At 34.7% G+C, this 14,799-nt stretch overlaps 2 protein-coding genes across 26 annotated transcripts; both read left to right on the top strand.

Moving 5' to 3' along the window:
- The first annotated feature begins 2,126 nt into the window (after positions 1–2,126).
- Positions 2,127–5,040, top strand: LOC123201569 (serine/threonine-protein kinase PCRK1-like). 2 transcript variants are annotated; one of them, XM_044617129.1, is made up of 5 exons: positions 2,127–2,286; positions 2,632–3,041; positions 3,648–3,908; positions 4,060–4,182; positions 4,343–5,040. In XM_044617129.1, exons 2-5 carry the CDS (start codon positions 2,667–2,669, stop codon positions 4,856–4,858), a joined length of 1,275 nt encoding a protein of 424 aa, XP_044473064.1. In that variant the 5' UTR covers positions 2,127–2,286; positions 2,632–2,666; the 3' UTR covers positions 4,859–5,040. The 2 variants fall into 2 exon arrangements, with proteins under 2 accessions (XP_044473064.1, XP_044473065.1); XM_044617130.1 differs by lacking the exon at positions 4,060–4,182.
- A 140-nt stretch (positions 5,041–5,180) lies between these two features.
- LOC123201570 (OVARIAN TUMOR DOMAIN-containing deubiquitinating enzyme 10-like) lies at positions 5,181–10,626 on the top strand. Of its 24 annotated transcripts, none has more exons than XM_044617133.1 (11): positions 5,181–5,601; positions 5,968–6,009; positions 6,101–6,334; positions 6,411–6,483; positions 6,566–6,720; positions 7,364–7,437; positions 7,669–7,723; positions 7,866–7,940; positions 8,051–8,124; positions 8,212–8,260; positions 9,465–10,626. In XM_044617133.1, exons 3-11 carry the CDS (start codon positions 6,167–6,169, stop codon positions 9,534–9,536), a joined length of 795 nt encoding a protein of 264 aa, XP_044473068.1. In that variant the 5' UTR covers positions 5,181–5,601; positions 5,968–6,009; positions 6,101–6,166; the 3' UTR covers positions 9,537–10,626. The 24 variants fall into 24 exon arrangements, 14 of the variants coding, with proteins under 14 accessions (XP_044473068.1, XP_044473069.1, XP_044473066.1 ...); XM_044617145.1 differs by lacking the exon at positions 5,968–6,009 and having other exon boundaries at positions 5,278–5,601; positions 6,152–6,191; positions 6,299–6,334; XM_044617134.1 differs by lacking the exon at positions 5,968–6,009 and having other exon boundaries at positions 6,152–6,334.
- Positions 10,627–14,799: the final 4,173 nt, after the last annotated feature.

Below are 14,799 nucleotides of genomic sequence, written 5' to 3'. Positions count from 1 at the left end.
TTTGGTGAGTTGCATGCTTGATGAACATGCTTAAGAATAGACTGCATTTGATCACTAATGTTTGTTTGATTTCACATCAGATGGGATATGAGTAACAATACAAAATAAAAGTTATGGTATGATTTCAATTAGAGACTTTAACTTATTTATACATGATAAGTAATAAAATATAATATATATTAGTCTTTACACATTACAAAGTCCGGACCAATATAAGATTAATGATATTTGTCTAAACCCCAAAAACATCATTACACTATTTAATCATGATGATGTTGGTCGTGGTTTAAAATACCTGCACGAAGAAATGGATTTTTAGGTATTGAATGCTCTTGATAATTCAACATGCACGTTTGAGGTTTTGTAAGTAGTAGTAGTAGTAGGATGGATGGTTCCTGGGTTCTTTTCAATTAAAAAAATGAAGCTATGATTCAAGTGCAGCTTATTCATTATCAGGCTACTTTATAACTTCATTATCTTTTTTATTCTTTTGTATCTATTACAGGTCATCGTCAGGGATTCCAAATCTTCAAATATCCTTCTCGATGAGAATTGGAATTCTTTTGTTGTCGTGATTATGTTTTTTCAATGCAAAATATGCATGGTTACATCTTTAAGCTACCCTTGTGAAATATATAAATAAAAATAAGAAGATGAGTTTTTAGCAGAGAACAGAAGATGTGGGTGCCTGAAACACAATGCTTATCTAAGGTTTGAGCAACCGATGCTTGGACAGAAACCTGAGGGATCGCCCAGAGATGAGTGAGTAAAGAAAATGGAATCAAAGAAAAAGACATGAGTAGGAGAATGGTCGCACGGACTAATAATACAGTCAGTCAGTCGATGACCTGAATCGTCGGTTCCAGAAGGAAAGAGTCAAAGACCATCCGCCTGACTTAGCCCTGCGTAATCTTCACGAATCAAGACTTTTCAACTCTCCATTGTCGCTTTCTCCTTCTTTCTCTCTGCTCTTTACTTGTCTTTTTTCCCACGTTTATGCTCCACGTGGCCTCATTCACATCCGGATTTTCAGCTTTCTTTTTCTATTAATAAATGAACAAAAAAATTATAATTTGTGGGTGGGAAAGAGTCTAAATGATCCATTATAACATTATATGAACGTGTCTTTGCAGTATTTGTTTCCTAAAAGCGTACAAACTACGTAGGCCAAATAACTATTCCCACCCAAGGTTTGATGCAAATTTACTTGTTCACTTATTAATTATTGAAAATCTAAATACATATCTATATATTAAATTTTATTGTTATTATTAGAGGTAAAATTATTATTTATTAAAATATTTAATAAAATAAAATTTATCATATTTTTATTCGTAGGTTTAAAAATTAACAAATTTCTTCTACCCAAAATTTGAAAAACTTATATTTCCCTCTTAGAGTTTTTCCAGCACGTTATCGATAGCCAAAGATGATAACAATGGAGGGGTTTTCTCTCCCTCTTGGCTTCTCTGTCAATTCTATTATGTTTCCAACCAATTTGGACTGACGAAAACTAGAGACGAAGACTTTTTTTCATCTCCCAAAAAAGACAATAATTAATTTTCATCTCTGATAAAGACGATAATAATAATGATGGGTCGTCTTTGTTTGGAGATGAAGAACGGTCTTTGTTGGCCGGTTTATTTGATTAATGATGATAAAAAAAGGAGTAAGATTGAGAGAAAAGTTGAGAGGGAAGGAGAACATTATCATTGTCATCTTGGGTTGTCAACAATTATGACTAGAAAAATTTTACAGAAAAATATTGTTTTTTCAAATTTTGGGTAGAAAAAAATTTGTTAAATTTTTAAATTTAGAAAAAGAATGTAATAAATTTTTAGTTTTAAAAAATTTTAATAAATAATAATTTTATTCTTGATAGTAACAATACAATTTAATAGATAAGTGGTTATTTGAATTTTTCATAGTTAATGGGTGAGAAAAGTTGCTTCAAACCTTGGGTGGGAAAGAATCATTTGCCCAACTAGGTATTATTTACAAGTACATTAATAAATTGGTAAATACATATGTAGGAAATTTACGTAATAAAAATGGAAATTATGTAATTTATAAAAGAATGTGGGCCTTCGCATGCTGTAGTTGACGAGCTGACTCGCTTTGGTATTCCAGTTGCCGTGTATGGACTTCTATCCCCATATCATAAATTGCTTTTAAAAGACCTTTTGTATCATTTTTGTAAGTATTTGTTTTTTCTTTGATTCACCAAAATTCGAACTTTGTTAAGGAATCAAGTTTTTGCAAACCCATCTGTCAAGATTGATAATTGTAAGTTCCTCTTTTAGCGATGATTATTTCCAGAAAGTTTCTAGATTTTTGTCAGAGATATGTGAATAACTCAACAGTTTAGTTTGTTGGTTTCATATGTGCTTGACTTTTGACTGAAAAAGGCTATAATTATGTTAAAAGAAATGATTGAAGAATATAAGTTTTGTTTAACTGGGAAATTAAATTTAGAGTTTATCTATGAAAGTCAGTTAGAATTTGATTTTGGGTCCTTCTTGTTGAATTACTTTTGTCAGTTTTTCTTTATTTATGCATTTCTTGAGTGTGTTCTGATTTGATACTGAAGTTTTAGATTGGTTTGTTTCTGATTTGATTTTGGATCTAAAGTCAGGAAATTTCTGAGTTTTGATTCATTGAGGGAGATGAAGTGTTTCCAATTCGGTAATAGAGACAAGAGAGATGAACCCATCTCTCCAAGGACCCCAAAGTCAGCAGTTTCGATGCGGTCCTCATGTTCTGCTTTTACTGATAATGGAGCTGAATTGAATTCACAAAATGTATCAGCCATCAGCACTGAGTCTGCCAGAAGGCCCTCGTTTCCCACTTCTCAGAAACCCAGTAATCTTCAAGTGTTCACCATCGCCGATCTGAAGTCATCCACCAAGAATTTTAGTCGCTCTGCTATGGTTGGAGAAGGTGGGTTTGGCTGTGTTTATAAGGGGTTGATCAAGAATTCGGAGGATCCATCTCAAAGAGTTGAAGTTGCAGTGAAACAGCTTGGTAGAAGAGGGACGCAGGCAAGAGTTCTTTGCTATTATAGCATTTTGCCCTTTTTTTTTTGTTATAGCCAATGATTTAGATGTTCACTGGTTTAGCACTTATGATTTTAAGTTGTTAATTGTCATAAGTTACTTCAAGTTCAGATGTTTGAAGGCTGTTGCTAAGTAGCATTATCCCACTTTATCTGATTCAATGAGGCTACATTATAACAATTATTTGATGAAATTCTTATAAAGCTAATAGTTTTCTAAAGATTTAGTGCAAGGGCTGCTAAAAATAAATGGTGTTTCAATTTGTAGGCATGTAAAAGAATAAATTCTGCAGAGTCTCAGATGAATTTTACTAGATTAAGGTATGATTCTGCTCAGTACTCTAGAAATCTATCAAAGGCCTTACCATTTAGACAAAATGACCATGTTATAATAACTTGGAATTATCCCTATTTCCACTTGTGCTGCTAGAATTTATTATTATACAGTTTGAGATAAAGTGCATGATATAATGCTGGTAAACCTTATTTTAAGCCTATGGCTGATTTCTGGACATTGAGAATAAGTTGCTTTTTTTTAGTTGAGAATCTATATTTTTGTTTATGAACTGAGGTTTCTACCATGGGTTGACAGGGACACAAAGAATGGGTGACAGAGGTGAATGTTCTTGGGGTTGTTGAGCACCCAAACCTTGTAAAATTGGTGGGGTACTGTGCTGAGGACGATGAGAGGGGAACCCAGCGGCTTCTAGTATATGAATTTATGCCTAATGGAAGTGTGGATCAACATTTATCCCCTCGATCACGGACGACTCTTCCATGGACCATGAGATTGAAAATTGCCCAAGATGCTGCTCGGGGTTTAAAGTACCTACATGAAGAAATGGATTTTCAGGTATTTTAGGCTTTTGATATTTCAATAGTACTGCATTGGATGTTTCCTGGGTGGTCTTTTAATGAAAAGTTAAAACCGTGATTCAAGTGCAGCTTATCCATGAGCTGGCTATTTTACAACTTAGACTTTTTATTGTGTATATCTACTACAGATCATTGTCAGAGATTTCAAGTCTTCAAATATCCTTCTTGATGAGGATTGGAATGCAAAGCTATCAGATTTTGGTTTGGCAAGATTAGGTCCTTCAGAAGGATTGACCCATGTTTCAACAGCAGTATGTCCATAATACATAATCCGACCACTCTCTGATATTTATCCCTTTAATCATTCAACTTTGGCAATATGTTCATGTGAAATAAGACTAGCTTATAACAGAATGTCAACTGCGTTTCCATTTCTTTTGGCTGAATTTTCTCAACTTTTTATCTAATCAGATTGTAGGTACATTGGGATATGCAGCTCCCGAATATGTCCAAACTGGTCGTCTGGCTGCCAGGAGTGATGTATGGAGCTATGGTGTCTTTCTTTATGAACTAATCACAGGAAGGAGCCCCGTAGACCGGAACCGTCCCAAGGGTGAGCAGAAACTACTGGAATGGGTAAAGCCATACTTGTCAGACCCCAAAAGATTTCGACAAATATTGGACCCCAGGCTTGAAGGTAAATACTCTCTTAGGTCAGTCCACAAACTAGCAACCATAGCCAATCGATGCTTGGCCCGAAACCCCAAGGCACGTCCAAAGATGAGCGAGGTATTGGAGCTGGTGACTAAAATTATAGAGGGATCGACAGAAACCGGAAGTCCTCAACTACCCTTAAGGAATTCCGAATCTATGGAAGCTTCTCGGGACATTAAAATGAAAAATAAGAGAACCATTATGGAAACAAAAATTTGGGAAAGTAATTGGTTGAGTTGGAAGTGGAGAACGAAACTGGTAAGGACTTGCTGAATGCAAGAGCTCTGATGTGCTAATTGCGGTTGAACTTTTGAAGAACTAACAAGAAGAGAAAAGAGAAATTGTAAACTTGGATTCCACAGACTTTATATATATCATGTATAGAGCGCTGTTATTTCTGGTGATCTCATGCATTATTAATTTTTTGATATTTGATAAGGATTATTTTATGGTGAGTCCGGAAGTACATGAGTACAAAGCTACATAAAACTCACGGTAGGAGTAGATATTTTCCAATTTGGGATTCACATACTATATTTTGTACTATCCACACGAATAAACCGGGTTAATTTTATTTGATAAGAAAGGGTCATAATAGTCAATTCGAATTACTAGTGGCCGTTTCGTTAGCAAATTTCAGGCAATCTCCGCCGCCTTATCCCTGCCATTAAGCCTATCACTTCTAAAAAATATAAAAAACAAAAATATAACTTAAAATAGCCGCCCACACGATCAAAATCCAACGGTTCAGAATACACATTAACTGTTCTGAACCTTGCTCGACCTTTAACGTCGCAGACAGTATATAATGGCGTGGAAATGACACGCGATCCTGTCTTCAATTTCTGCAAAACATTTTTATCTTTTTTCTTTTCAAATTTTTTCTATTGTTTTCTTACTAATTTACTCGTGCATTCCTTCCATTTGTTCGTAGCGCATACACGGCCCGTTGTGGACGAGCCAAATATATTAATTACTGAAAAAAATATATTAGCTTTTAATCGAGCAGCAATCAGGTGAGTTTTAATTTAATTTGTTGATATCTTACTGATTAAGTTTGTTTGTTTGCTTTTTTTCTTTTGATAATTTGAGTTCCAATATTTGGTTAATACATTTTGAAATTCGAATTTAGATTTAGTTAATTGTTGTTGTTATTGTATAACTAATGAATAATGAAGCGACGAGTTGTGAATTTGATCAGAATGATGGCAGAGAATTGAAGGCATCTGTGGATCTCAGTGCAAAATATTAAACAAAGTGATATTTAATTGTTTGCTGTTGGTATCAGTGCATAGCATGCGAATAAGTACTTAGACTGGTGTTACTGGCACAGTATCAGATGCTATAATTGTGTTTGAATTAGTATTTCTGTATTTACACAGTGCAGAGCCTTTTTTTGCAAGAAAAAAAGTTTTAACTCGAAGGTCAGCTGCCTAAAGCTGTTGAATATCTACGTGTGTGTGTGTATATATTTTTTGAGAAAATATCAGTATTTATCTGGGATCTCCTGGACAGATGGTTAATTGGTGAGGGTCGCAATACTGTTTTGGGTTTATTGCTGCATAGATTGTTCTGACGGAGATGATTATGGAGGAGCAAGATTCAGGTTTACTTCAATGGGGTCTTCATTTTTTTGAATGTGACCCTTATTTACCTTCTGGATATCATGGTGCGATGGTTCAGCATGATGCTAATGACATGTATAATGGTCAGTATTTCAGAGATCATAGTGATGCAGAGTGTAATCAGGTAGAAAATGATGATATTATTGCCCGTACCCTTCAAGAAGAATTTTCTCAAGAATTTTCACAATTAGCACTTGCAGAAGACTCTCAATATTCACATGCAGGAGAAGACCACTTGCAACATTCCATTCAGGGTCATGATTATTAATGAAGGTTGCTGGTTGTACCTCTATTTTATTTATATGGCAGTGATTACCAATATAAAAATTTTGATAAAATATTTTGTTATGAGCAGGATATGAGTGTGGCCAAGATGAATCTGATGATACGGGGCCATCCTGTTCATGTTCTAGCCCTGGAGAGGAGGATTCCTTTTCCTTGGAGTTATCTGGTGAATGTATGCTAGATGAGCAAGTGGAAAAAAGGTTGAATCAAATGATTCCTATTCCTGTAAGTTAGCTTATTAAATCTACCATCTCAATCTTTGATTTTCTGTTTTAGATACTATCCGAGTTATTTGATGATATTAATTTCAATATTTTTCTCGTCCCATGGCTTTGATTTTCTGTTTTTGGCTTTAGTTGATATATGGTACAAATTAGTTGTTGAGGGCTTGGAATTCTCCTAGTTCTAACTTGCTTTTTTGGAATCATGTACCTCAGCTTGTGGGGGCATTTATTCATTTGAATGGTGTGTGTTGTGATTGGGTTTCTGAGAAAATTTCCATTCCATTTTGTCTGGAGATTTACATTGTACAAGTGGTTAAGCATTCTCTGTAGCTTGGTTTGATGAAACCCAGGTTCTCTATCATATGGAAATATGGTAAGTTATCAAATTGATCCAAATTCCCAGCAGGGGACAAGTATCACTGATGTTTTATGCCTGGACTATTGTATTCATATTTTGTTGCTTATATACAGTCTATTGTCAAAGATATGAGCTGCTTCTTTTTCATGTATTGAGTGCATGCATAATTATGCTCAAACATAAATTGTCACAGAGCTAAAATTATTGACTGTTATATGTTATCAGCGATTTCTAAATATGTGTACATGCCTGATCCCTGTCCAAAATTCTCTTTTTGTATGTTTAGCATGTTCCTAGAATAAATGGGGAAATACCATCAATTGATGAAGCAACTACATATCATGAAAGACTACTGAGCAGGTATTTTCTGTATTCCTTGGGAATTAAACTAGATGAATCATAAACCAGAAGCCTATTTCAGGTTTTGTCAAACACTGGTAGGATATGTAGAAGGATTACGATTGGAATTGTAGTTCAGCTATGATTTGTATAAAATTTGATGTATTGAAACTATTGTCAACCTTTCTTTTTGTTTTTATGAGCATGGGTTTCTTTATTGAAGTTGATGTTGTATATATTTTTTAAATCTAGATTGCGTTCAAATGGCTTTGTTGAGCTTAAAGTTCAAGGAGATGGAAACTGTCAGGTATGTTGGTTTAGTCTCCTTTTTCACTCTTTTTTCCCCTGTTTTTTAAATCTTAATCTCAAGCGTAAAGGCTTGTCTTTCTATGTCCTTATCATTTCTTTTCTTGGCAAATATTTACTGTTTTTTTCCTTTCATTTGCTAGTTTTGTGCTTTGTCAGATCAACTCTATAACACACCTGAGCATCACAAATATGTGAGACGACAAGTTGTAAATCAGGTTTGTTGTTCTAGAGGTTAGCTACTGATTTGCAAGTTTAAATTTTGACTTTGCTTTGTCAACTGTGGGATCTTGATGCATCTCTTAATCAAATGGCTTGTTGTCAACAGCTGAAGTCTCATCAAGAGATCTATGAAGGATATGTCCCCATGGAGTATGGTGAATATTTAAAGAAGATGTCCAAGTATTGGGAAAACTTCTCTTATTATCAATTAGAAATGTTTTTGGCCTAAGGATGGCCATAATAATACCATTTTTTAAATGATATTAGGAGTGGTGAGTGGGGTGATAACATCACGCTGCAGGCAGCTGCAGATTTGGTATGGATTTGGGTCGATATTCTCTTTCTCTCTTTCAAGTTTATTATGTTTTGATTTCACTTTCACTTTTTAAATTTTATTAATTTTTAAAATGATACAAGTTTGATTGATTTTTATCTCTCATTGCAGTAAATGTTATTACATAGATACAAGTTATCCTAATTGCTTGTCTTTTTCTTATCAAAAAAAGAAAATAAAAGGGAGAGTAATGCTTTATTCATGTTCTAGCAAAACAAACTATATTTTATCTTGCAGTTAACAAATTTCTGTGTCTGTTTCATCCATTATTAATTTTTATGGGTATCTTATGGCTGTTTGGTGTAAGAATAATTGTCATCACTTCTTTTAAGAATACCTGTTACATAGAAATTCTTCCTAATGCCAAGAATCCAAAAGGAGGTAAATTTCAAATTTGTTTATATTGAAATTATCTTCTTTTTTTTTTTTTTTTCTATATTCTGGTTTGGTGGTGGCCTCCGTACTTTTCTGCTGAACTTCTTGGTAAGTCATGTATGTGATTATTTTTTGTGAACTGCTTGCTAAGTCGTGTATGTGATTATTTTTTGTACTGTTGTATAATTAAGCCAACAGATGTTATTCATTGCTCAAGTTTTCTCATCTTTTGAATTTTGGGATCAAATATTTGAGCCTACTTTATACATTTGTATTACTTGACTCGTGCTTTTGCAATTTTTTTTTCTAGTGTCTGAAAAGGCATTTCTATGTTTACTTTCGAATTTGTTGATACTATGATCTGGAAAAATGACATAAAATAATCCCGAGCTTTACTTAATGTTTTCCCATGTAGCATGAAAAACACATTTCCTTGATTTTTAATATGCATATTAGTTTAATTAGGAAAGATTAAACTGGAGTTTAAATATCTGCTAAATCATTATCTTCTTGGCTCATCATAACCTATTTGAGCGTGTTGTGCTGTCATTTGCATGAGTATTTAGGCAGAGGTCCACTACAACTGAATCTATTCTCAAGAAGGTAATTACCTTTATCCTCTCTTTCAGTGTAGCAGTATCTGAGCTAAAGGTGTTTTTACTAAAAGATCTAATTTACCTGTCATTAGGAAAACGCTTGGGTTGATATTGAACTACAGAACCAATATTTTAGATGATTTCTTATATTTATAACTTATATCAATAATAAATTTTGGAATTGGGTGCTTGATGTCCGCTGTTCATCATTTCAGATGTACCCTCGCAGGAGTCTAGACGGAAGAAAAGATGGTGGAACTTCGGGAAATAGCTTGACGAATGTGTAGTTAGATTGTGGCATACTTGTCATTCTGTTGGATGCTGCCATTGCTGCTCGACTTTTCTGCATGGGTCTACTACTTGGAGCAGGAATTTACCTTTTCATGTTTATTTTTTACTGCTCGATATTATATTTCAAAATCACATTATATATTCCCCCTTCTTTTCTCCTAGTTTTGCATGCATACGTATAACAGTACAAGAGAGGGCTTATCAAATACAATTCTTTGCTTCTTTTATTCACAGTTATATGTTGATTTACGTAGGCGATATTATTGTGTGAAGAAGACAACTGCACTAAGCGCAAAAGGCCCCAAAGATGTCACTGTTTATCTGTAAAGTGTATGCTACGTCTACTTTCTCTCTGATGTCTATTTATTGAAGTTCTCCGATCATCTCCTCTTGCCACCTCCTCTCCTCTGCTTCCTTCCCAGCAGCAGGCTGCAACAGAAGGGCCGTGAACAGCATGTGCAGATACCCACTTCCCGCGTACTGTAATCGCAATGGCTGACACCAGTCCAGCCAACAGCTCGGCAGAGGGGTCGCCATGAACACCCCCTGGGTCCCACTGCTCACAAATTGGACCCTATATGACACTGACATCAGCGATGATGAAATAGGACTGGTCCCATCGTGGAAGACGACACGGTTATAGCAGGAACAGTGCTGGTGCCCGTCGCAGCGATGATGGACAGTTTCGCTTGGCGTAGGAGCCACTCGATGGTCTCCCCCTCGGAATGGTGGCTGAGTTCTCAAGTTAGCTAGACAATCCGAGCAGCATAGAGGGCCAGCATCCGTACACGGCAGCCTCGGCCGTTGACCTTAGTATAATGGTCCTTTGAGGAAGTGGTCGAAAGGGCACGTTTTCGTGGGTGGACTAGTTAGTTCTTCAGTGGCCAAGGCTCACAACGGTTGTGGCAGTGGTGGTAGAAAGGTTAGGATTTTGTTGCTTGCGAAGGATGTCTGAGGCCATTTACTATTTTAATCAAATGAAATAAAAATAAAAGAGAAACGGAGAGTGAAAAATAGAGAGAAAGAAGAGGAACTGGATTTTTCAATGTATTTAAAATCGAATTAGTGATTGAATTAATTATTTCACTTATTCATGATTTAATCAGTTTGATTAAAAATGGGTCAATTTAATTTATTATTAAAATATAATCATATTAACTAACAAATTTTATTTAAAAATTTATAAAAACAAAATTAATCAAGATATTTAAATTTAAAGAACGAACGGTAATTATTCACTTAATTTTAATACAATAATTAGACAACAAAAAAAGTCATAACTTCTACACCAGAAAAAAAAAGTTTCATACATATAATTATTTCTATAAATATCAATTTAAAATTTTATTTATTTAATGATAGTATATTTTTTCTCTTTTTTGGTGCATTGAGTTTATTTAATAATCCATTTTTTGCATTGAACACATTAAAAATCAATAAGCCTCCCAAATATTTTACATCATAAAACTTTAATAAAACCCCCTAGGTATGTAGGCATAGTTAAATTTTGATAAGCTTCTAATGCATTGCACATTTTGAAATTTCAATGTCACAATATGTGCATCATGAATAGTGGGTTTCATTTATACATACCAATGAAATTCAATTCATACTTAGGAAGATTTAATCAACATATCTAAGAATAATACACAATTATTGTATAAATGAAATTGTAAAATTAGTCTTTTATCTAAATACTTAGAAATAATAAACTTTCCTCCCTGATTTCGGGTTTTAGTAAAAGAGAGATTAAAAATGAGACATTTTAGCTTAGTCATTACTGATAAGGTTAGTTTTTAAACAAGTTATTAATCATTAAAATCATACATATATTTCTACATTAAACAAGTGTATTGCTCAAACATGCATTTTAAATTAGATTTTTCAAATGAAATTTTTTTGAAGGGATATTTTATAAAGAAATCTGTCTCTAAATGTACACAGAGAAGGCAAAGCTAAAAATGGCATATCAATGTGCAGGAATATAAGTAAAGGCGGCAAAAGTTTAAATGAAATAATCAGTGAGTTGGAAATTTAAATGATGGTGCTGAAGAAGATGATAAGTGATGGCGACCAATCAATTAAGACCCAAAAGGCTAATTGAAACTGGCTTAGCACATGGCAGGCCCCATCTCCAGGATCTCTGACTCTATTTTTCTGGCTCCTACAACTCTCCATCATCAATCCCCTTTCTTCTTTTGATTTAAACCCACACCCACTTCTTCTTCCTCTTGATCTTCTTTCCTAAACCTCAGATAAACCTATGCACTTGTGAATAAGTTAGCTATGCTGTCATTGAAAATGTTGGTAGTTCCATCTGAGTAGGACAATGTGCAGACAAATAAATGATTAGATGATCATAATCACTCAGATTTAGAGCTTGAAATAGTCATTAATTATCAGAAAACAACTGTTAAATGTTGAAGCTGGCAGGGATTCCAGTGAGGATGTGACTGTGACACCATAAATTCTGCAAGAATTTCAAGGTTTCAATATCTGGGCCAAGAAAATGACATTTTCTCTACTTGCCCATCTTTTTTATTTCCTTTTCTCCAGGATCCTATTCATCGCACAAGAAAAAGAAGTGCCAACAGCAATTCAAAAGGGCATGCAGAAACCTGACTAAAATCAATAGTTGCATTATTCATATGCCTATTGGTTGCCTTAAATTATTGAATACAAAAAGCTGAAAGATGAAGATGTAGCACTTAACTTGAGTATGTCACATCCAAGACTCATCTGTCACATTAATATGCATGTTTAATTGAGTTAAAATTAGAATGAAACTGACCTGTATACTTGCTATAAGAATGGTAAAAGCATATTGTTTAGTGGGGTAGGGTTTAAAAGGGTTCATAATATTTCAGGTGAATTAGGCAGCAAGAACATGTGTCCATACTGTAATTTTTTTATGCCTAAGTTTAGAGAAGTACCTGAGCCCAACCCACCAAAGTTTGATGCCTCTATATGTGTATATATTTATAAATACACCAATCTTGTTCTATCCTCTCTACCTTCTATAATTTTACTGCTTCTGCTAGTAGCAGTAAACGCCAGTAGCCGAGGAAGCTGCAGCTTAACTCATTCATGGCAGGTAAGGAAAAAAACACAAACACTCATAATAATAATCAGCTGCAGGCCTGTGACCCTTGTAAATCCTTTGGCCAGAAGTGCGGTCATCTTGTGAAGAAGCAACGTGCCAAATTCTACATCCTCCGCCGCTGCATAGCAATGCTCATCTGCTGGCGCGACCGCGGCGAGTCTTGATGCATACTAGAGGCTGCAGCTTTGTTTATGTTCATCTTGCTATAAATATATTTATAGGAGTTTGATTAATTTATAAAATATTTGTAATCTTTAGCCTATATTTTAAGATAACTCAAGTTGTAGGTTGGTCCAAGTTTCTATATATTTTCAAGTACTTAAAATATATTATTATTTATCTTCTCTTCCTCCTCTCCTTTCTCTGAATGAAGCTCATGTTTAGGTCAGTAAATGGATATGGCAAATTCTTCATTTCTCCTCCATCTTTCTTCTTCTTCTTCTCAGAGATTGTAGCTAGTCTTAAAGACCTGCAGAATTTAACATATTCTGCTGAATTCTTCATGCAAGTATTATTGCTCTAACATTGCAAAATTCACTGTTCAAGTTTCGAAGATTTTAACTTTTTCTTTTCTTTTCCTGTACCCCAAACGGGATCATTAAGCAACTTCCATTGATTAAACAGATGATTTTGTTGGGGATATGATTTGTCAATTTCAAACACAATCTAAACCCGTAAGCTCTGATGCTTAGGGAACATCAGACAAAAGAAAAAAAAAATTTAGAATTATATTGCTCGATCGGGCCATCTTTAATTTTTAGTCTTGTGTCCTCAAATCCCACCAAGTTTTCGTTAATGTTTCTTCATGTGCAACAGAATCCAATGGTCAAGATCAAATGGAGTGGTTGTTGGTTATACTTTGAACACCCCATTATGCAAAAATTGATGTTTTTTCCATTGCAAAAAGAATATTAAGTTAAATTAATCATTAATTAAAACGTATTACAGACTTCTAATCTGATTTAGCTTGTTGGTTTTGATTGTGATTATGGCAAGGCAACTCAGCCTTCCTTTTTGCGACGCTCAACACAGTCACTGTAAATATTTCAAGTTCATCATGTTTGACCACAAAAAAACAAAAAATTGCTATATCAGGATTATGGAAAATAAAATAGAAGCCAATTGCAAAAGATCAGGGATTCCTATTCCCGCCATACAGTACCCAAATGAAAAAGAAATTGAGATAAATGAAGTGGCCAAATAAGGGAAAAGAAAAGACAGTTGTGGTAGAAAGAAAGTGATTAAGGTAAAAACAGAAGACGCAAGAAAATATAAATTTCCCCACCAGACGTCTGAGTCTGACGACTCTGACCCAAAGTAAAAGAAAAAACAAATAAATAATAAAAAGACTGAAAAGAGTGAGAGAAAGAGAGAGGGAAAGTGTGAGGATGCGGGGCCATTGATGTATGGAAATGTCAGGCCGACAGCGAGAATCCTTAGAGGGGAAAAGGAGTGTGTGTCCTCCTCCCATTCTCAGTGCCCCCTCGTGCGGCCCCTAGCTTTCTTTTTCGACTCCATCATCCATCTCTTCCTATTTCCTTTTGACCTTTCATTAACTCTCCTTCTCCCTCATTTCACCATGAACATTTCACCATGAACATTTCACAAACCAGAATGATCCCTTGGTTTAATTTTCTTTAAGATGAGTAAATTGTTAAACTCCAAATGGGATTGATGGAGAAAGAAGGAGGTCCGCCAAACACGTGCAATCCTGACAAGGGTTTTGAAATGTTAGCGTATGTGAACAGCTGAAATGTACAATCTCTGAAAGTGTTTTTATGTAGGAGAATTTGAAGACTTTCCACGTTCAGATGCACGTGTGGAAGGACTATTGAGGAGTAAACAAGTAATAAATACAGACTTGAGCTGCAAAGCCTTTACATTAATTTTCTTTTTCTCTTTCTTTTTAGGTTATCTTCTCCAACCACTTGTCAGTTGTCGTATAATTTTTTATCAGATTCTTCACACAATGACCTGATTGGATCTCAGAACAATGTTTTCTTGTAACTTTTCGGTGGACTATCCATCCATGCAGATGGGTATATAGCCGTTGATCCCATAGCATCATGCTCTCTCTGATAATCACCATATACAAATCAAAGCCCATTTTCTTATTTTAAGGTAAACATTTCATTAATTTAGCTAAATTATAGCTT

Source organism: Mangifera indica, chromosome 18 (genome assembly GCF_011075055.1).
Source record: "Mangifera indica cultivar Alphonso chromosome 18, CATAS_Mindica_2.1, whole genome shotgun sequence".
Taxonomy (NCBI): Eukaryota; Viridiplantae; Streptophyta; class Magnoliopsida; order Sapindales; family Anacardiaceae; genus Mangifera; species Mangifera indica.
Note: the sequence above shows the minus strand (reverse complement) of the source record. Positions and strands in the feature narration are given on the sequence as shown.

Coding starts and splice junctions, on each gene's coding strand:
- LOC123201569 (XM_044617129.1), top strand. CDS start 2,667: ATGAAGTGTTTCCAATTCGGTAATAGAGACAAGAGAGATGAACCCATC. Junction 3,042..3,647: donor TTGGTAGAAGAGGGACGCAG/GCAAGAGTTCTT, acceptor ATGGGTTGACAG/GGACACAAAGAATGGGTGAC. Junction 4,183..4,342: donor TGACCCATGTTTCAACAGCA/GTATGTCCATAA, acceptor TTATCTAATCAG/ATTGTAGGTACATTGGGATA.
- LOC123201570 (XM_044617134.1), top strand. CDS start 6,167: ATGATTATGGAGGAGCAAGATTCAGGTTTACTTCAATGGGGTCTTCAT. Junction 6,721..7,363: donor ATCAAATGATTCCTATTCCT/GTAAGTTAGCTT, acceptor TTGTATGTTTAG/CATGTTCCTAGAATAAATGG. Junction 8,261..9,464: donor TGCAGGCAGCTGCAGATTTG/GTATGGATTTGG, acceptor TCATCATTTCAG/ATGTACCCTCGCAGGAGTCT.